Genomic DNA, 22,592 nt, shown 5'->3' on the forward strand with positions numbered 1-22,592 from the left:
CTAAAGGTGATGATACTATCATCATGATGTCTATGTTCTATTGCTGCTCGTGCATGTTACTCATGGAAGAGAGAGAACGATGATCTATAACTTGATTTCTTAGTCCTGTTACGTACTAGACTATTAGTACGATTAACAAAGTAATAAGAAGCTATTTTATTTTTGGTTTGTACACATACAATGAGATAGCATCTATAATATATTTATGATGGGCTCAGACTGCGAAAGCAACTTATCGCTAAATGTAAATATTGTCCGTGAACTCGGCTTTTAAGTTTAAATAGACGGATAGATAGACATATAAATTTGCAACATGGTAAAATTAAAGATAATGGGTTCGACAATAGGTTCGAGTTCGACAATATCATAAAACGAAAGAGGTAAAAAGGATAAAAAAATATCAAGGCTATACCCTTAATTATATAATTAACTTTGTTTCCAAATAACATAATTGAATCCGAATGTGTGTTACGTGAAATGTTGACATTCAAAAGAAATAATGTAATTTGTAAATACAATGAAAAGCCTCTAATATATATAAATGTACCAGAAAATGAAGTAAAGAAAGATGGTTTATCAAGATCACGCATGCTGAGTTGTTGACCCAAAAAAATACACATAAGAGGATTTCAAATTTGCAGCTTTAACTTTGTATGTATATTCTTCAAAATAGTTTTTGCTTTAGGATTTGGGGAACAACCTGTTCTTCTATTATTAGGTACTTTTTCTATGGTTTTTGTATTTTTGGAACAAATTCTAAGGTTTATTTATTTTAATTTCCTTCCACATCGTGGGGTCATATCACACCTATCACGTTTACTCCATCATTAGATACCTTTATTTCAATGTTTTTTTCAATATTTTGTTATTTATAATTTGCACATTTTTTTTCTTTTATGTACCATATACTTCTATATGATGAGAATAATAGGCCGAAGCATACTAATTAGTAATTACTAGCTCTGTTTTGAGATGGTAAGTGTTCGAAGTTTATGTTTTTCATTGGATTATATGATTATAGTAGTAGCTGGCCACACACTACGAATAATTATTCTCGAAAGGGGAGAATTACTTGGCATTTTATCAGTCTAATCTTATACAGTGTGGTTTTAAATTCAGGGTCCGAATGGTGACCGCGGAATTGGTAATATTAGCGGGACGGAATTTAAGTGCGGTACGGTCTAACTGCGGTTCGTGCGGTTTGCGGGACAAGTGCGGTTTTGACAAAATTAGCGGTGCGGAATTGTGTTGATTGGTGAACATGTATAGTTTGCGGAATTGAATAATAAAAAAAATAATATTAAACAAAAATATCAATGAAATCAATATAGTTTAAAGTTAAAATAATTTATTTACTGTTATTGATGTTTTTTTTCCTTATTTAGAAAATTTCAATACCAAAATTTATCTGAATTAAAAATTTAAATTACATACATATTAAAAAAGTAAAATACAAAAAAAACATTATGGAATATTTTGATTTTCTCACAACATATTTGCAATATTATCTCTTATTTGCACCATTTGTTCTCCGCGTGTCGTATAAATTGCCAGAACAGCAGTATCATGATAAAGTAGGATTACGTGGAGCGGGTCAACCCGCCCCGCATAACCCACCAACGTGCAATAATATCATAATTGTTTTATACATAATTTTAAATAAACTTTTAATTTACATTTATGTTCATATAAATTTAGCTACTAAAATTATTTAAAAATACAAATTTAAAAATATTGTAAAGATTATTAATAATTTTACTTAAACTAAATTTAACTAAAAGAATTAGTATATAATTTATATTTTAGGTATTTGATATAGAAGTGCACATCGCTATTAAATTTTCAATTAACTACAATAAGATTGACTGCATTATTTAGAATGCATAGCTACTATATAAATTTACTAAAAGATAACTAATTTAACAGTATAACAATAATATGTATGTGTATTAGTATATATAACGTTACTTAGTTGAAATTTAACATATTTCCAGTTTAATTTAAATTCAGTGCATTAGTATTAATTTTATAACTAATTTTACTTTTTAACATAGGAAAAAACAATTTATTTGAGTCAGTTCAGGAAAAAAAAATATTGGAAACGGTTGAATCAAAAAATGTTACGTTTTTTAGGTGTAGAATGAATGTTAGTATAGTATTGTCCAATAGGTATTTATATAGAGTTAAAATATTATTTTAAAAATCGAAAATAAGAAAAAAGCTATTGACCAGTGCGGATTTCATTGGACCGCTGGTTAATATATGCGGTCTGCTTTTGAGAAGCGTTATTGCTTTTATAAGCCTATTCTCTCTGTTATTTTTTGAAGTGCGTTTTTTGTTTTACTGTATACAAAAAAACGCATTTGAAAACAAGATAGTGTGAATGGTGAACCGAGTGCGGTTTTCGAAATACCGCTTTGAAATCCGCGAATCAGTTGTCGCCAATCATAACCTCAATGTCTACTAGCGCGACAAAGGAAATACATTTGTCTTTTGTCTCGATGGCAATGCATATAGCCGGCATACGAATTTCGGTGGGCCCAAAGGTATGCATGCCGGCGGGGCCTATTTGGAAAACTGTAAAGATTGCAATCGTATCATTGGTGGGGCCTTCTTCTTTAAATTCGACTTTGAATGGTCCATCCAACGCACATTGAGGTCTGAGACATTCTACAAATTACGATAATTCAACTCAAACATATACTCCTATTAGTCGAATCGGATGATTGCGATTTACTTGGTTTTCTTGAGAGTGATCCATAAACAGAGATTGTGTGTATTATATTAATCTCACGATTATAAGTTGGGTAAATTTCTCATGTTTTTTTTTTTGACAAAGGGCTTTTTAAATTTCTCATGTTTCATTTATGTTTTTAGGGAAGACTATCAATTAAAGTTTAGCTGACAATATAGTAGTAGTATTTTTTTTTGTGTGTGGAAGTCTATAACAATACAAAACATGCCCTACAACATAGTTGAAACTTGCGGCATTCTACTGTTTAGACCCAACAAAACTAGCTTGATTCAACCCTGACACTCGTCTACTTAATTGTATGATTTCAGAAATAGTTATGTTTTGTAAAACCGCGAACACAGCACTGAAAATACTAGCAAATATTCAATATCTAATACTCCTTCCGTATCATTTTCAGTAGTGTTTAAAGACAAAATTTTTGTTTCAAAATAATTGGTGTTCTCACTATTCTAGATAAAATTTAACAGCATTTTAATTTTCTGACCAATTACAAAATACTATCTTTTTAATGTTTAAACAAGTTTTATTTAATAATATATTATGTAATCAAAGTAAATTGTATAAAAATTCGTACTTTTTTTAATCTGAAAAAACCTTAAAGCCCACTTATATTGATACATAGAGAGATTATATGATTGATCCATGATATAAACATCTTTTGTTTTGTATGGGTCCGAGATGATTTTCAAAATCTGTTGTAGAATCTTGAGATTAATTATATACTAATACTCTGTTTAAACAATTTGTTTTGGTGGGGATAGATTTCAACCTAGGTTTTCTTACATTATGATATAATTAATAAGTATACAATATACGACAATAAACGACAAGGATTATATTTAATTTTTTTAAACAAGGAGATTCGATATATATATATATATATATATATTTCTGAAAAAACTAGCCGACTAGATATGTGCTTTTCTTTTTAGAAAACAAAAAACAGGGAGAGTCGATATAATATTTCATTTTTTAAAACTAGCCGACTAGATATTTCCTTTTCTTTTGAATACAATTTTCCTTTTTCTCTTGAGAAAACGACACTTTGTAATTCAATAGCCCACTGGGCTGAAAACGATAACGCCCGCTTCGTTTTACAAACCCAAATCTCAAATCAAAATTTTCATTTTTCTTTTTGTTAGCATCAATCAGTCAATAATAATAAAAAAAAAGAAAAGAGTTTCAATAAAGCCCTAGGACGCAAATCTCGTTGGTGTGTATGTCACTGCTCTTCCTCAGGAGAGCCAAGCCGTTATTTCTATCTCGCTATCTCTCCACCTTCTCCTCTCCCTCGCCTACCAATCTACTACGTCGCTCCTTTCACGGTTCCGCAACAATGGTACGCGGGATAATCATCATCGCCTGATTCTTGAATTGTTTGCAAGTCTTGAGAATCCAATTTGTTTTTGTTTTTTGAATTCGCAGTCCGAAGCAGAGAAGAAGATCCTCACTGAAGAGGAGCTTGAGCGGAAGAAGAAGAAAGACGACAAGGTTTGACTTTTTTCCCTCCAATTTCTCATAAAGATCTTCAATCAGCGTAGAGATTGGATAGTGATGCAATGTTCTCACTATGTCTTGATGATCATTCGAAACTTTGAATTTGATGAGAACGTAGGTAGATAGATCGAATGTGTTTGTTTTCTTTAGATAGGAAAGTCTGATCAATCATCTTTGCTATATCAGAATCAAAGTGTTTTTGTTTGTATGGCATTGTTGTGTGCACATTTCAATGCAACACTTTACTTTAAAAGTGCTTTGTAAACAACGTTTTCTAGGCTAAAGAAAAGGAGTTGAAGAAGCTAAAGGCTTTGGAGAAAGCGAAGCTTGCAGAACTAAAGGTAGTTTCTAAAGGAACTCGAGTTATGCATCTCGGGTGAAAGGTACATCCTTAGTGTTTTTGTTTTGTTTAAATCATGGTGTAGGCGAAACAGGCGAAAGATGGAACCAGTGCCCCTAAAAAGAGCGCAAAGAAGAGTTCCAAACGAGACGCGTCAGATGAGAATCCTGCGGATTTTGTGGACCCTGAAACTCCTCTTGGTGATAAGAAAAGGCTCTCCTCACAGATGGCTAAGCAATACAGTCCTGCTGCCGTTGAGAAATCGTAAGTGTGTTGAGATTTGAGGCGTGGTGTTCATTTGTCCTGTAAATATTGCTCTACATAACCTATGTGTTATTGTTCGATTTGGTTAGATGGTATGCTTGGTGGGAGAAATCTGACCTTTTTAAGGCGGATGCTAAGAGTTCCAAGCCTCCCTTTGTTATTGTAAGGACCTTATTCGATTCTTGAATTCACGTTCATTCTGGATTAGTTAGACCTTTTGTTAATTGTCTTCTCTATTACTTAAAATGTCCAACGAAATTCAGCTGAGAAAATCTATAGCATTTGAAATTATTAACTACAGTTCTGTTTTTTTTCTTGTAAGGGTTTCCTTTAATCATCTAGCTGATTCTGCAGGTTCTTCCTCCTCCAAATGTGACTGGAGCCTTGCATATTGGCCATGCCCTAACATCTGCCATTGAGGTTTCATTTGCACTAACATAATGGTAGTATTTCTCTGTCTATTATTGCTCCTTCTGATGATTAGCGGCTTGAAATTTTCTGATGCAGGATACGATTATTCGTTGGAAGAGAATGTCTGGGTATAATGCTTTGTGGGTGCCCGGGATGGACCATGCTGGTATAGCTACACAGGTTCGCCATTTACATCGTTGTTCTCTCTCTATCATGTCCGTATTAGTAAAATTCAGTATATAGTATAAAACTCCATGTTTGGCATGGTTGTAGAATATTTTATTTTGCACATTGTTTTATGCTATTTATTTGGATGTACATTCTAGGTTGTGGTTGAAAAGAAGCTCATGCGTGAAAGAGGATTGACTAGGCATGACGTTGGCCGGGAAGAATTCGTAAATGAAGTAAGTTGAAAACAAAATTACGCTCATGAATCATTTTCCATTGCTTAAAAAATTATTTGTGGTTCATGTATGATCATGGAAAAGGTATGGAAGTGGAAGAACCAACATGGTGGCACGATTCTGACACAGCTTCGGCGTCTAGGAGCTTCTCTTGATTGGTCTCGTGAGGTAAAATTCAGTGACCGGACACTATCTTGGACAAATGTTATGGAAAATTGGCAATGTTTAATTTCTTTAGCAACTTGGTAAACTTATATGTAAATGGACCTTTTATCGTCGCCTGTATCTGTGGCTATTTATATAACAGATTTGTTTACGCTTGTATTTTGTAGTGTTTTACAATGGACGAACCAAGATCAAAAGCTGTTACTGAGGGCTTTGTACGGTTATACAAGGAAGGGCTTATCTATAGGTATGTAAAAATCCTTAGAAACAGGAATATATAAAAAACAGGAAAGGTGCTCTTTTTTACTTTGTCAGTTAACTCGTTGTAAGAAAGCACCATTAACTGAAACGTATACCATAACTTGCGCAGGGACATTCGGCTTGTTAATTGGGATTGTGTTTTGAGAACAGCCGTATCTGACGTTGAGGTAAGTCAACAATTGTTAGACTATATTATTGGATGGCTTCCTTTTTATGCGGAGTTTGTTTATGTAGGTGGAGCATATCGATATTAAAGAAAAAACGCTACTAAATGTTCCTGGCTATGACAAGCCAGTAGAATTTGGTCTTCTTACGTCATTTGCTTACCCTCTGGAGGGAGGCTTGGGAGAGGTTGTTGTTGCCACTACAAGGGTGGAAACAATGCTTGGGGATACTGCCATTGCTATTCATCCTGATGATGCAAGATACAAGCATCTTCATGGGAAATTTGCTGTGCACCCATTTAATGGACGGAAAATACCAATCATCTGTGATGGAATACTTGTTGATCCAAACTTTGGTACTGGCTGTGTTAAGGTACATGCTTTTTATACATTTGAATATGTTTCTGCTCCTATTAGTTGGTTTTTCTTGCATCAAAGTATTTTTATTCTTCTTTTGTAGATTACTCCTGCCCATGACCCCAATGATTGTGAGGTCGGAAAGCGTCACGATCTTGAATTTATAAACATATTAACTGATGATGGAAAAATCAACACAAATGGCGGGTCTGACTTCACAGGGATGCCACGCTTCGCAGCCCGTGAGGCAGTTCTTGAAGCTCTGAACAAGAAGGTAATTTATTAGTACTTCACGTAACTGTTTCGTTTGAGGAGATATTGTTTGTACAGAGATGTACTTTAACTGTTTCGTTAATATATATATGTTCCAGGGGCTTTACAGAGGGGCCCAAAACAATGAAATGAGGCTTGGACTTTGCCAAAGAACCGGTGACGTTATTGAGCCTATGATTAAACCTCAATGGTACGTCAATTGCAGCGTGATTGGAAAGGAGGCTCTCGATGTTGCTATCAATGATGAGAACAAGAAGCTCGAGTTTGTACCAAAGCAGTACACTGCAGAATGGAGAAGGTTGCTTTCATTTGTCATTTACTCTATGGTTCTATTACTACCCCATATATAAACAATCATATGGACCTTAACAGATGGCTAGAGAACATACGTGACTGGTGTATTTCAAGACAGCTTTGGTGGGGCCACCGGATTCCAGCATGGTACGCCGCTCTAGAGGAAGATGAGCGCAAGGAGGTTGGTGCGTACAACGACCATTGGGTTGTTGCTAGAACCGAGGAAGAAGCTCGTAAAGAGGCTGCTGATAAATTTTCTGGGAAAAAGTTTGAACTGACGCAAGATCAGGATGTACTTGATACGTGGTTTTCTTCTGGGCTCTTTCCATTATCTGTTCTGGGATGGCCCGATGAAACTGAAGACTTCAAAGCTTTCTATCCAACATCTGTCCTAGAAACTGGACACGATATTCTCTTTTTTTGGGTTGCTCGTATGGTTATGATGGGAATGAAACTAGGTGGTGATGTTCCATTCAGTAAGGTACATAAAGTTTTAGTTAAATCAATCCTTTTCGATCCAAGTCTTATCTTGTGACTGTCCGTGTATACCAAAACCTATTCGTTTTGGTTGCTGTAGGTTTATTTCCATCCTATGATACGTGATGCACATGGGCGTAAGATGTCAAAATCTCTTGGAAATGTCATTGATCCGCTTGAAGTAATAAACGGGGTAACTCTTGATGCTCTTCATAAGAGATTAGAAGAGGGCAACTTGGATCCAAAAGAGCTGGTTGTTGCCAAAGAAGGACAAGTGAAGGACTTTCCGAATGGTATTTCTGAATGTGGTGCTGACGCTCTTCGCTTTGCACTCGTCTCTTACACTGCTCAGGTACTATCTATTGCACACAGCCTCACAACCTCTAAAGTTCTCCTTCAAACTTTAAACTAAGAATATTACTCTACTCTTGCTTTCTTTGTAGTCTGACAAAATAAACTTGGACATCCTCCGAGTGGTTGGTTACCGCCAATGGTGTAATAAGCTGTGGAACGCCGTTAGATTTGCGATGATGAGGCTTGGCGATGATTATTCGCCTCCACTGACTCTAAGCCCTGAAACGATGCCATTCAGCTGCCAGTGGATTCTCTCTGTGCTAAACAAGGCAATAGCAAAGACAGTGGAGTCACTGAATGCATTTGAGTTCTCGGATGCAGCCAACACAGTATACGCATGGTGGCAATATCAGTTCTGCGATGTGTACATCGAAGCTATCAAGCCTTATTTTGCTGGTGACAACCCCGCGTTTGCTTCAGAGAGGGCTCAGGCACAACATGCTCTCTGGGTATCTCTGGAGACTGGTTTGAGACTGCTTCACCCTCTTATGCCCTTTGTTACTGAAGAGCTATGGCAACGGCTGCCTTCACCCAAAAACACTGAAAGGAAGGCTTCTATTATGATATGTGACTACCCATCTGCAATAGAGGTCAGTAAGATTATCAAAGTGACTTGTCTGTTATTAGCTTGTTCGGTTTTCTAACTCTCTTTTCCTCTTGGTGTTGTTGTGAGCACAGAATTGGACAAATGAAAAAGTGGAGACCGAAATGGAAACCGTTCTAGCGAGCGTGAAGTGCCTGAGGGCACTTCGGGCTGGGTTGCTGGAGAAACAGAAGAATGAAAGGTTGACTATTGAATGAAAATGAACATTTCGAGACCTTTTTGTAACCATCCTGCTTTTTTGCGAATAATGGTCATTTGGTGTACATTTATTTCAGGTTACCTGCTTTTGCTCTGTGTGAAAACAACGTAACATCTGAGATTGTTAAATCTCACGAGTTGGAGATCAGAACCCTTGCAAATCTATCGTCCTTAGAGGTAAACAAGCCCCACCTTTGGTTTCTTTCTTATGGTTTCGTTTTCCTGTTTCTGAGTTTCTATGGGGATTTGGTATAGGTTCTGTTAAAGGGAGAACACGCAGCCCCACCTGGATCTGCAGTTGAGGCCGTGAACGAGAACCTCAAGGTATATCTCAAAGTTAACAGAGCCATTAACACAGAAGCTGAGCAAGAAAAGATCAGAAACAAGATTGACGAACTACAAAAGTAATCCCCTCTAGACCCATCAACTGAATCAAAACAAAATGTTTGAAAAGTAAGTCCTCATCTGACATTTGATTTTCGTGCCTCATCAGACAAAAGGAGAAGTTGCAGAAGGTGATGAGCGCGTCTGGGTACGAAGAGAAGGTCCCAGCAAACATAAAAGAAGACAACGCGACAAAGCTTGCTAAGATTCTCCAAGAATTCGATTTCTTTGAGAAGGAAAGTGCTCGTCTCGTTGCAGAGACAGGAAATGAGCAATAGTGAAAGACAAAAGTCACAGTTTCTGTCCTGCATTGGACGAAAGCATATTGAAACATTTCAGGTTTGAGAAACAAAGTTTGATGTTATTGTGAACCGGTTTTTGATTATCACAAAACGTTGTTTAGTTGTGGACAGATCAGTCAAGAGACCATTTGTTTTGGTAATTTTTTTTGTATCCACTTGAATCGTTATTATGAGCCGTAATTAGGCTCGATCGGGGAGGCTACTGAAGGGAAATAATTGTAATTAGAAAAGTTACGGGTCATATATGTTAACAAAGCAAAACATATGGAACAATAACTAAGAGATATAGAATCGGTTTGCATAGAACTAAGCACGTGGCTTGCATGCCATCATCAAGTTCTGTAACGGATCCTTTATAACTTGGGGCTTGACCAGTTGTCTTACATAGAGAATTTTGAAAATGCTAGAAGCGTGAGTGATTGATAACAGGAATTTCTCTGACGAAGCTATGGGTTCCGTTGCAGAAGAGCAGTCCCTCATCGAACAAGTGTTAATACAGGTTCAGTCAACATCATTATGATAAAAGATTTGTATGGATACAAATATCAGTTGCGTTTGCTAAACAAGTTTTCAAATTAACCAGGAAGAACTGAAACTATATGCTGAAGATGGTTCAGTCGACATCAAAGGAAACCCACCATTAAAGAACATAACCGGAAACTGGAAAGCTTGTCCGTTTATTCTAGGTGAATACATTTTCTTAACTTTGTTTTCGTTGTCTTGAACTGCTATGAGAGACTGATCTCTTTAATTAAAAATGTGCAGGGAACGAATGTTGTGAGCGGTTGGCTTTCTACGGCATTGCTATCAATCTCATTACTTATCTCACCACTAAACTACACCAAGGAAACGTTTCTGCTGCCAGAAACGTCACAACATGGCAAGGGACTTGTTATATCACTCCTCTCATTGGAGCCGTCGTAGCCGATGCTTATTTGGGTCGATACTGGACCATTGCTTGCTTCTCCTCCATTTATTTCATCGTAAGTATTATGATTATCTATACTATGTTTGGACCAGTCTTTTTGGGAGTGTGTGTGTGCTTAATGCTGTTTTGTTCTTGTTGGTATTCCCTTAATTAACACTAAATAATGTTTTCTGACAAAATTAGCACACAAGAGAAAAAAAATCTGAAACAGTACTCTTTCCGTTTTATTTTGTTTGCCGTTCTAGTTTATTCAAACAGCTTAAGAAAGTCATTAAATTTAATTTTTACTCCTAATCAGTACATTATTTTATTTGATTATGTTAATTAATAATTAATGGGCTAAAATAATAGGGATAAAATTGAAAAAACTAAAATTAAATGCATTGAAAACATATCACTTAAAATTGAAAAACTAAAATTAAATGCATTGAAAACATAAAACTACGCTTAAAATAATATTACATTTTTGTTTTATATTTGTGTTTTGATTTATTGATTTTTTTGTAACACAGGCAATTACATCATCATAGAAATTAGAGTTTAGTATTAAAGGGGTGGGATGAGATTAGAATTGGGAGTTAAAAAAAAATTAGTGTTTTTCTTATCAAATTAGTTATATTCTGAGACTATCATTAAATGTTATTTTTTTGAATATAAACTTTTTTAAAATGCTGTTTTGGAAATTTGCCATTCTTTATTTGATGTTCAGGGAATGTCTGCTCTGACTCTCTCTGCTACGGTTCCATACCTGAAACCCGCTGACTGCGTTGGAGACTCCTGCCCATCACCGACCAGAACTCAGAACATAACATTCTTTCTCGGGCTTTACCTTATAGCTCTTGCCACCGGGGGGATCAAACCGTGCGTTGCAACCTTTGGTGCAGACCAGTTTGACGACAACGACTCGAGTGAACGAGTGAGAAAGTCTTCTTTTTTCAACTGGTTTTACTTCTGTATCAATATCGGGTCGTTTGGATCGTCTGGTCTAGTGTTGGTTCAAGAGGATATCGGTTGGGGATTAGGTTTCGGGATACCTACTATCTTCATGGGATTAGCTATCATCTGTTTCTTCTTTGGCACGCCACTTTATAGGTTTCAGAAACCTAGAGGTAGTCCCATCACACGGATTTGTCAAGTTCTTGTCGCTTCGTTTCGTAAGATGAATCTCGAAGTCCTTGAAGACACAACACTTCTATATGAAACTGAAACACAAGACCTGAGTTACGTGGTCGTCCAAAGTAGGAAACTCGAGCACACAGATGATTACAAGTAATCCTTTCTCTTTTCATCATATCTTTGATTTTCATGAATTTTTTATTATTCAAAATTACATTTGAAATCATTTGTATTAAAATGAAAATTCTAATGTTATTGAAACATGAAGGATTCTTTTTAAAAAACAATGAAAACATTTGAAATGGTAGATTTTAGAAAATTTATAGTGATTTGAAAGTTTTATGTATAGTTTATTAGTTAAAAATATCAAATCGAGAGATCTTATGGTGTTAGAGCATTGTTCAACGCCGAAAACCTTTAAAAAATTCTGAAAGGAAAAAAATATTAATATTATACTAATGTATTTACTTTTCAGTTTTATTTATAAAACATCACCAATATATAGGTGACACATATGTGTGTCAGTGTTGGAACCGTTTCTTGAAATGTTTAGTTAAGAATTTTTTAATTTTTTCTTTCTTAACTTTCTGTTATTTTAGTTGTTTTAATCTTAAAAACTTGTGTCAAGAAACTATGGATAAACATTCTCTTAGATAAGATTACAGAGGTTTATAAGTAAAGTCATAATAACCTTCATAATCCATCCAAAACATTTAAAACTCACTAAAAATTGATTTCAAATATTCTTTAAATATTATATTGAATACCATTCAATTTTGATATTAGTTTGGTTCGATTTACATAATACTTTTTTTACTATGGATAATTATATTATTACAAATTATGAAAATCTTACGAACCATTCAGCTGACAATATTCTACATTCATTTATTATGAATGCACCACTCTATGGAATCGCTTGAGTGGTATACAATATTTTGATGTAAAAAATATATTTGTATAATAATGTAGGTACCTTGACAAGGCTGCTGTTATATCAGCACAAGAAGCGAACTCCGGAGAGATTTTAAGTCCTTGGAGTCTATGCACCGTTACACAAGTCGAAGAACTCAAGATTCTGATCCGAATGCTTCCAATATGGGCGTCGGGTATCGTCTTCTCATCTCTCCACGCTCAAGTCTCCACAATGTTTGTCCAACAAGGAAGAGCCATGAACTGCAATATTGGCTCTTTCAAGATCCCCCCAGCGATCCTCGGGGTCTTCGACTGCATCACCGTCCTAGTTTGGGTTCCACTCTACGACCGTTTCAACGTCCCGCTCGCCAAACTTATTACAAGAACCGACAATGGGTTCACCGTGCTTCAACGAATAGGAATAGGTCTTGTCATTTCGGTCTTCTCTATTGTATCAGCAGCCATCGTTGAGAAGGTGCGGCTCGGGGTGGTGGAAAAAGGAACAGCTGTTTCTTTAACGGTGTTGTGGCAGGTTCCTCAGATTTTCATACTCGGTGCAGCTGAGGTCTTCTACTGCGTGGGACAGCTTGAGTTTTTCTATGGTCAGTCACCAGAGTCGATGAGGAGTCTGTGTTGTGCATTGGGACTGTTGACTAATGCGTTTGGGAGTTACTTGAGCTCGTTGCTGCTCACGGTGGTGACGTATCTCACGACCCTGGACGGTGGAGATGGGTGGATTACGGATGATCTTAATGAAGGACATCTTGATTATTTCTTCTGGTTATTGGCCGGTTTAAGCATTTTGAATGCGGTGGTTTACGTTTTCTCTGCTGTTAATTACAAACAGAAGAAGGCGTTATAAACTTTTACTTTTTATTCACGTTTTTGTTGTAGTTGTCTAATCAGAATATAAAATTATCAAACTTATCCATAGAAATTCATCAATTTTATTTGTTGTTTTCTCAAACCGAAAACGAACCTAATGTTAGCAATGTTTTCAGACAAAAAAAACAAAGGAATGTAAACCAACCTTAGTTTAAGTTTTTTTTGACAATTTTGCAAGACAAGTATACATAAAATGCCATATTCCATCTCTAGTACAAAATATCTTCCTTTTTCTTTCTGTTCTTTTTTTTTCTTCTATCAAACGTTTGATCTGATTTCAATAACTTGAATAAGTATTACTGGACCCATGATTACTGATGTAGCGGAATTTATAGGATAGAACTAGAGATCCGTTGATTCTGAGAATACCCGGAAAAGTAGAATAATCACAAAGATCTTATTTAGTCTAAGAATGCGTAAGATCAATGTCTTCTTAAATTCGTTGAGATCACAAATGATCTACCGAAAACAAGGAACAAAGAGAAAACTCTCAATTTTTATTAATCAAATTATCAATTCATAAATTACATAAAACCATAGCCTCAAAGACTATATATAAGAAAACATAAAAACCCTGAAACATTAGAAATAATTATCTTAATGATAAATAAACTTTAAATAAAACACTAAATAAATAAGGTATTTATCTCTTGTGCATCAATTACTTTGCTGCAGCCTTTTCATTTCCTCAAAGTGTTTATCTAACATATATTTGGTATCCCTTCAATCTTTGATGTAATGATGCACACTCTGATATCTCTTTACATAAGTCTTAGTGCCCATTATACTTCATTGCCGCTTTCCCTGGACCATTAGGTAAGTATCTGATTTTCTCTTTGGTGAGATCATTTGTTAGGTAAAAGGTTATAATTATTCGCCTGGCCAGGACTCCAATTAAATTAGCTTTGTATATTAACGTTTGATACATACTCTCAGACCCTTTATCTGGATATGAAAACTTATGATTTGTTTATCTCCAACAACTCATACCTGTATATAATGTTGTGCATTCCAAGAAAAGAATATAGAACCAGGGAACATATATACTCATAGTTGTCAAACGGGTTGACCCGCGTCCATATGGACGGACCCGCAGCGGTTCAGTCAGTTCATCAGCCCGTGCGGGTTGGCCCGTGGCGGGTTGCGGCCAGAAATGTCTTGTCCAAGCCCGTCCAGCTTAGTTTACTTTTTTTGCGGGTCGACCCGCGGGTTACCTACAAAAGAAAACGTGTTATGACCTTTGCTCAATGTCTAATAATACTAATACTAATACTAATAGGGCCTCTGTTTTGACCTTTGCTCGTATCTATCTTGGTTAATTTATAATTGTGCTTTTGTGTTTCCTACGTGAGGTAGGAAAAATTCAAACTCAGAAAAAACTACACATATTTTCACGAGTCCACCTAACGCACATGCTTATTTTAGAAGACAAAGTCTAAGTTTTGTCAACTCGTAAGAAATAAGTGCACCTGTTTATTCTCCTTATAACATTTGATTTGCAGGTTAAAAAACATGTTAGTTCTCTAAACATAAATCCAATAAATCAACGTAAACAACATGAAAGCAACAAACTGTAGTAGTTCAAAAGCAACAACAAATAAATTCCAGTGAACAAACTTAAATTCTAAATGGAAATATGAAAACCAACAAGCTAAACTGAAACACTAATAAAACGATTCTCCTCAAGCGTCATCTTCTTCATCGATAATGGATTCAAAGGATGGTAATGTCTCATCATCAACATATTCTTCATCTTCCTCTACATATTTGAACCAAAATGAGTTAGCTAACTATAATGAAGACTAAGAAGCATTATAGTAGACATAATTAGATGTTATAATAAAAAATATTACCATTTTCGTAAGCTTCGAATCCCTTTAACCAATTTCGACTACATATCAGTGCTTGAACATGTTTTGGTAGCAGCCGACTTCTGTATTTGTTCAAAACTCGGGACCCAATGCTGAAAGACGATTCAGAAGCTACGGTTGCGATAGGTATGCTAAGAAGGTCACGCGCCACTAAAGCCAATGCACCAAAACGTTTCGAGTTATCTTTCCAATAGTCCAAGATATCCAAACTCGCAAACACCTTTCCGTCTATAGGTGGTTCTTTGAGGTATATCTCCAGTGGTGATTTTCCACTAACAACAACATTTGCTTTGCAGAATGAAAAGAAGTCCTGAAAATCAAGTATTATATGTTCTGAAGGTGTTGTTTAAATCACTATTTAAGAGAGAGTTAAAAAATCAGAATCAAAAGCAAACTCACATCATAATTGCTGAAATTTCCACTTTCTTCATCCTCTGCAACTTGGTCTGGAGCAGCTTCATGTGTCTCTGCAGAAGGAGAATTCGATGTTTCCTTGTTCTCATAGGCGCTAAGCAAGGTCTGCAGTTTTTCACGCAAATGTTTCATCTTTCTTTCCAGAGAGTTCTTGTCAACTTTACCAAAACAAAACTCTGCAAGTTTTAGTTTCAGACGTGGATCTAAAACTGTAGCCATAGCAAAGATGTCGCTGACTTCTTCCCAATATTTTTGAAACTTCTCCTTCATCGGTATAACCATTCTTCGGACAACATCATCTCTACTTGTTTCATTTTGTGTCAGCCAGTTTTGAATTCTCCACACTTGCATGAAATACAAGTTGGAAGTAGGATATGTCGATCCTGACATGAGGCGAGTAATCTCATCAAAGGGCTTCAAGAAATCACACATCTCCTTCAATCTTCTCCACTCATCCTCGCTTGGGTGAAACTTGTAACTCCTCTCAATAAGTTTGAGATGACCAAACGCTGCTTGATACTTCAGGGCCATGTCAATCATTTTATATGTTGAATTCCATCGTGTAGTAACATCCAAAAGCAACCCAGCATTCTCTTTAATACGTAAAGATTCAACACATTTAGCAAAGAGCAGCTCACGAGATTCAGATGCTTTGACAAACTTGATACTCTCTCTGATCTTATGCAAGGAATTGCCGATCACTTTGAGTCCATCTTGAACAATAAGGTTGAGGATATGCGCAGAACATCTGACATGAAAGAATTCTCCACCACAGACCAAATCATTTCACAGCACAAGCTGAGATTTCAAGATATCTTGCATAGAATCATTGTTTGTAGCATTGTCAAGTGTGACTGAAAACACTTTTTTATCAATACCCCATTCTTCCATTTCATCAAGAATCTTCATAGCTAACTGAAAACCGGTATGTGGAGGCGGTAGAGCACAAAACGAAAGAATCTTGTTCTTCAATTTCCCGTCTCTGTCTACATAGTGTGCTGTCAAACACATGTAACCTTCATGTGTGATTGCCGTCCACATATCAGAAGTAAAGCTAATCCTTCCAGGAAGATTAGCCAATTCTTTTTTCAGAATATTTGTCTCGCTCTGATAGAACTTGTAAACATCTTTTGCAGCTGTGTTGCGACTGATAAACTTCACATCTGCATTCAAGTATGTCCAAACAGATCTGACCCTCTCATATTCAACGTATGAAAATGGTAAATCATGCAGAATGATACACTTTGCTACCATCTGACGAAAAACAGTGTGATCATACTTCCTTGCTTGCAGTTTTGCTTTTGCATTGAGCACCATCTGACGAACATCACCAGTCGTAGCCTTACAGTAGATGTCGTCTCATAACATTAGTCCCATTGTTGTGGGAGTCATGTGCATATTCAATTTTGCAGTGCTTGCATTGTGCTTTTTCAGAGCCATCTTTCTTAGTAACCACTACAAAATCTTGCCACACAGGTGAGTATTGTCTCCTCTGTTTCTGAGCCGGTGACTTTCCTTTATCATGATCACCTGACTCGTCTTCAGAATCAGCAGTCTTTTGTTTCTTCTTTTGCGGCTTCCCTTTGCCACCATGATCACCCTTTCCCTCATGTTTCTTTCTCTCATGCGCCTTAGATGACATCCCTTTGCCATTATCATCCTCAGCCTGAACATGCTGTTTCTTTCTCTTATTTAGATAACCCTCAGCATTGGCAGAAACCCTCACTCTTACTGGTTCATAATCATCTTCCATTGCATCATCATCTGACTCTTCTTCAACTTCAATGATTCTTCTTCTACGAGATTGTGATGTTTGTGATCCATCATATTTGGTACGATCTTGTTCAGCGTTTGCAGCATCAAGAACTCCATGTGTCTCAAAATCTATTGACATCAAGTTTGAGAAACCCCCAGAATCCATAGCTCCCTTCTGAATCAGCCTTTGAGATCGCGTTGCAGTCAAAACTCACGGGCAGTTTTTTGCTTTTAGACTTCAGGGAAACGTGGTTAGTGTTACGTAACTATTAGGTTAAAAAAAGGCTGCAGACATTTAGGTTTTTAGTTAATTTACGGACAACCCGCGAACCCGCTAACCCGTGATAGGTTATGACCCGGCCACCCGCAAACCCGCTTGGGTTAGACCCGCTAAACTCGCAAATTCCTGGACATCAAACGACTTGTCCAAGCCCGCCCTGTGATGGGTTTACATGGGCCGAACCCGCGGGTCACGGGTTGGGCTTACATTGATTTTTTTAATCATTTTTGTCTACATTTGAAGTAAAAATGAATTGTCAGAAGTTTTAAGTTTCCTGTAGGGGCTCCATAAACACTAGACCGGCTGGCCTGAACACTCTGCATTGTATAGGAAATTCTTCAGAAATTGCAATAATGGTTGGTGGATAAGAGAACTTATATAAAGCCTGTAAAGGGAGATTATTATTCTATGTCCCTCTCCTTCTTCCTTTTGACCTGCCACATTACAACCTACACAATCAGTTTTGTGTTGTTCTTCAATTATCTCTATATTGCCATGATTATAACCATGTGTGGTGCCTTTTGAGCATCTCCAATCCAAGACTTCATTTTAAAGGGTGTAAAACTTCAAAATGAGGATTTGAGGGTTGGTTACTCCAACCATGAATCTTCAAAAAAAAAATTTTAAAATTTATTTATTTGCATTATAATCCTTGATTTTAACAAAAATTACTAATATTTGTGAAAGAAATAACTATAACGACCGAAAAATACAAGATAGTTTTGAGAATTTGAGGTTGGGTTGGAATAACACAAAACCTCAAAATTTGAGGATTTGATGTTGGGTTGGAGATGCTCTTAGAACCTACACTTTCTCTTGAATTTTTCCAATGATCAAGAAATTTTTAGGCGGTCGTTAAGCGTTTTATATGAAATTATTGATTAATCGGGTGACTAGACCAATTTTTTGAGTGTCTAGATCGATTTTTGAAAAAGTGTAAAAAAATGTTTCACTTAGATCCAATTTAAGTATGATTTGTCGATTAGGCGGACGTCCGGGTGCCACCTAGACTAATTTTTATAGCACTGAATTTTCTACCTGTTGCGATTTCCCTTTGTTTGAGTTAGAATTCATAGTTTGATATATTTGGACAAGGGAGCTAAAGATATAGGGATAAGATGATTTTTCTTTTAAGGAAAGAAAAATCATGGATTGTTTGTTTAACTGGTCCTTATTCCTACTAAGCTTGTTATGTACATCCACTACCATAAATTTTATTCACATTGCCACATCTATACTATTGTATATATCTTGTTCGACTGGTGACCATTTTGAAAACAAGAGGAACGAATTGGAAAAGAACGTAAAAGAATAAAATTGCAGAAATGAAAAAGAATAGTTGTTTCATCTAAAATTTAACAAACAATAGTTTTGTTCTTTATTTCTCTACAAAAAAAGAATGGTAGGAATTGAAAAGAAAAATTTATTTCCTGTAAATGGTGATATTTTTTAGAAACGTTAAAGAATGCATTATTTCTCATCGTTCCCGGGTCACCATTCATTATTTTGATTAGTAACAGTAACATATTTTCTGGCAAAAAGTTTCTTTTGTTAAACCGTTTTAAGAAGAAAAGTTATGTATTAAATATGTTACTTTGGTGACCCACCTATTCTCAAATCACACTTTTAAACAAACCCTCTCTGGGTGTTTTACTCTCTCGGTTGATTGCATCTTTCTATTATTATATTTTTCGAATTTAGATCCCTCGTGTATGTGCTATATTTGTGATTGAAATCAATTACTCCTTCCATTTTTAAATAAGTGTCATTTGACATTTTCTACGCAAATTAAAAAAATAGTAGAAATATATGTAAGTTGTTATTAATTATATTTTTCTAAACTAATAGTATTTGAGATAAATAAAATTATTTATAAAATCAATGAAGTTTTCAATTAATTTTCAGTTGAAAGTAAATATAATTTGTACTGTAACTGTAAAGTGACAATTTTTTTGTAACAAAAAATGTTAAAATGACACTTAATCTGAAAAAAAAAAGAGTAATAAATAATAATTATTATAGTGGTCAAATCTAATAAAATGGTTCGGTAAGAAATTTGACCAATCAAAATAGAATTTAGCTGTTATGATAATCCAAAACTTTTCAACAATCCTATATTATTGTCAAGCTGCATGTATATATACAACTCATAGACACAAATATGTATCATTCTTATTGAATGTTGGATTGTAGTAAAAGCCATGAATCATATGGACCTGTGGTCAATTTCACATTAAATTGATTTTGGATCTATTTGGGAATTCATTGCATGTTTGATTTTTCGTTATCATAAGAATGATTTCAGAGAGCAATTAACTAATGTCGCGACATGTAGCCACCGAATCAATTTCGTCGCACCAACTTGCATGTGATCAGGGCCGTGTCTGATATAAAGTTAGGAGCAACTAATTTTTTTTGGCCATTTTATAACTAAAAGTAGTGTTATAATATATAGAAATATGGGTTCGAATTCAGCACCTTGAATACCAAGTTTAATTACCATCAGAACCAACTGATCTTTAATGCAACTGACCCCTATTTTTTTTTGATCAATTGACCCCTAAATTATTATTAACTTAACTGGCCCTAAAGCTAATGCTTGATCATCTTACATACATAATAGGTAACTCGTATGTCTTTTGGGCGTAAAACTAGGAGTTTTCAATCCGGATATCGGTTCGGTTTCGGTTCGTTTTTTTTGGGTTTTCGGTATTTCGGTTAGTAAAATATAACTACTATTCTAAATCTATATTTACACCGGTTCGGTTTATATACCGTCGGTTTTCGGTTTATTCGGTTTTATACCAAAAAACATAATTATTTAATTTGAGATCATATTATATGAATTTTAGAGTCATGTTGTCAACACAGTCATTTATTAAAAAAAATTACATGTTTAAACAAAAGAACAAACATAAAAACGCTTCTATCATCTAATATTATAATCAAAACTAAAAATTAAAATCAAAAATTGAAATTTTGAAAATATAAATAAAAAACAAAACAGAAGCATGAAAGAAAAGTTTTTTCTACTCTTCCATATTTATTGTTCATCAAAATCATGCTTTTTCGATTGAACACAAAAGTCTGTTCGTTTATAGACAAGAAAAAAATTGTGAAGAATTTCCACTAATTGTTGTCCATCAAATTTACAAAAAGATCAAAAAAAGACTAAGAAAATAAGAAGCTTCGGTTGCGATAAATTGTTACTTAATTATAGTTCAAGTGTTTTACAAATTATGGCTTCTTTATTACTGTAAAAAATATGGTAATAGTTATTAGCAAAAAATTAATTTTTATAACAAATAGATTTTCATGCGTCGTTATAAAATATATACATATTTATATGTTTCTACTTTTGATCGATTTTGTTCGGTTTATTCGGTTTAATCGGTTATAAACCAAACCATATCCAAATCCTACGGTTTTTATAAAATTATATTCATTCGGTTTGTATGGTATATACCAAAACCAAACCATATTGTCTATTTCGGTTCGGTTTTACCGTATTGAACAGCTCTATGTAAAACCAATATTTAAATATTTTATTTGATTAACCATTTAATCAAAGTTAAATTTCACAAAATTTACTTTGATTTTCGAAAGCATAAAATAAAAGTGGGTTTTGACTTATATGTCGTACATATTTTACATGTGTATTATATCATGTATACGACACTACGGCTAGATTTTAGGTGCAGCGTGAAGAAAATCATAGCGTATTTTATGTGTTACAACAAGTCTTTATCTTGTTTGTCCAAAAAAAAAAAACAAGTCTTTATCTTGAAAGTCAATAAACATCTCCTTGAAATATTCTTACATTAGAATTCGTGATTTATATGGGGTAAAAGGTCTACTTTGGACGTACGTAACCTCTATTATCACCTCTAATTGATTTTAGTATTACGGCTTGGTTTGATTTTTGTAGAGTGTTATACATGCAACTTTCTCTTTTTGGTCGGTTTTGTTGGAATTCTTGAATATGCAGTTTTGTTGAATATCTAGGATCTAAATAGTACACAGTTGAAAAAGGTATTATTGGTACATCATAAGAAAGGGTGTAAAATACGTTAAACATGCCAAATAAGTTCCGCCTACTGCAAACAAACGGATTGATTGATAAAATCTATATAGGTTTGTTTACTTTAAAAATGATGACAGTAATCATTTTACTAAACCCTATACTTTTTGCTTAGTTTTTGATCCTACACGGAAGTATTAACATTTACACCCCAAAAAAACAAAGAATAAACCCAGGGGGAAAACTGAAATATATATTGTTTTCAACATGCAGCAAGAAGATGTGTACAAGTACCACTTACATACCCATTTGGCCATTTCGTCATCGACGACATTTACGTCCCACCACCTTCCTACTTTAAGCAACCTCCTACGTTTTTCTCTTCCTCTTCTTCTTTCTATTTTATTTTTAATTTTTAATTTAATTTATCTATAACAATGTGGGATCCGAATTACTGCAATCACGAACCAGTAATTTTACTGGGCTACCACGTAGGGAAATGATTTAAATTTGTTTTCAACATGCAGCAAGAAATCAGAAAAGGTAAGAGGACAGGAAAGAAGCAGAAGCATAGGGGCTTGTGTAGTGAATATCATTACATTTTTAATGAAAACTGCGTATATAAAACTATTAGAAACGAAATTTGATCAGAAAAAAAAACTATTAGAAACGAACAAAAAAGTGATGAAATGGAGATGGACGAAAATGAAAAAGGGAAATTAGGGTAATGAAGTAAAAAAGTTGGTTTAAATACGTAAAAGAAACAAAAAAAAAACGAAGAGAAAATAGGAAACTAAAAAAAAGAATGATGATCTTAAGGTCAAAGCATTGCAGTTGGGTTATTTACATTTTTTAATCTGGTCTAAAAAGAGTTGTGATGAAAAAAGAAGTTTTGACACCGTT

At 35.0% G+C, this 22,592-nt stretch overlaps 2 protein-coding genes across 2 annotated transcripts; both read left to right on the forward strand.

Annotated features, from left to right (window-relative positions):
• The first annotated feature begins 3,880 nt into the window (after positions 1–3,880).
• On the forward strand, positions 3,881–9,644 carry LOC106415327 (valine--tRNA ligase, mitochondrial 1). Its single transcript, XM_013855994.3, has 21 exons — positions 3,881–4,094; positions 4,181–4,246; positions 4,531–4,593; positions 4,678–4,856; positions 4,946–5,018; positions 5,211–5,276; positions 5,364–5,447; positions 5,594–5,671; positions 5,756–5,839; positions 6,004–6,083; positions 6,207–6,264; positions 6,332–6,634; positions 6,722–6,892; positions 6,990–7,189; positions 7,264–7,666; positions 7,763–8,014; positions 8,106–8,606; positions 8,695–8,801; positions 8,896–8,995; positions 9,074–9,222; positions 9,312–9,644. Exons 1-21 carry the CDS (start codon positions 3,975–3,977, stop codon positions 9,478–9,480), a joined length of 3,306 nt encoding a protein of 1,101 aa, XP_013711448.2. The 5' UTR covers positions 3,881–3,974; the 3' UTR covers positions 9,481–9,644.
• A 163-nt stretch (positions 9,645–9,807) lies between these two features.
• On the forward strand, positions 9,808–13,413 carry LOC106415328 (protein NRT1/ PTR FAMILY 8.3). Its single transcript, XM_013855995.3, has 5 exons — positions 9,808–10,003; positions 10,088–10,190; positions 10,270–10,487; positions 11,142–11,701; positions 12,521–13,413. Exons 1-5 carry the CDS (start codon positions 9,953–9,955, stop codon positions 13,323–13,325), a joined length of 1,737 nt encoding a protein of 578 aa, XP_013711449.2. The 5' UTR covers positions 9,808–9,952; the 3' UTR covers positions 13,326–13,413.
• Positions 13,414–22,592: the final 9,179 nt, after the last annotated feature.

Source organism: Brassica napus, chromosome C8 (genome assembly GCF_020379485.1).
Source record: "Brassica napus cultivar Da-Ae chromosome C8, Da-Ae, whole genome shotgun sequence".
Classification (NCBI taxonomy): domain Eukaryota; kingdom Viridiplantae; phylum Streptophyta; class Magnoliopsida; order Brassicales; family Brassicaceae; genus Brassica; species Brassica napus.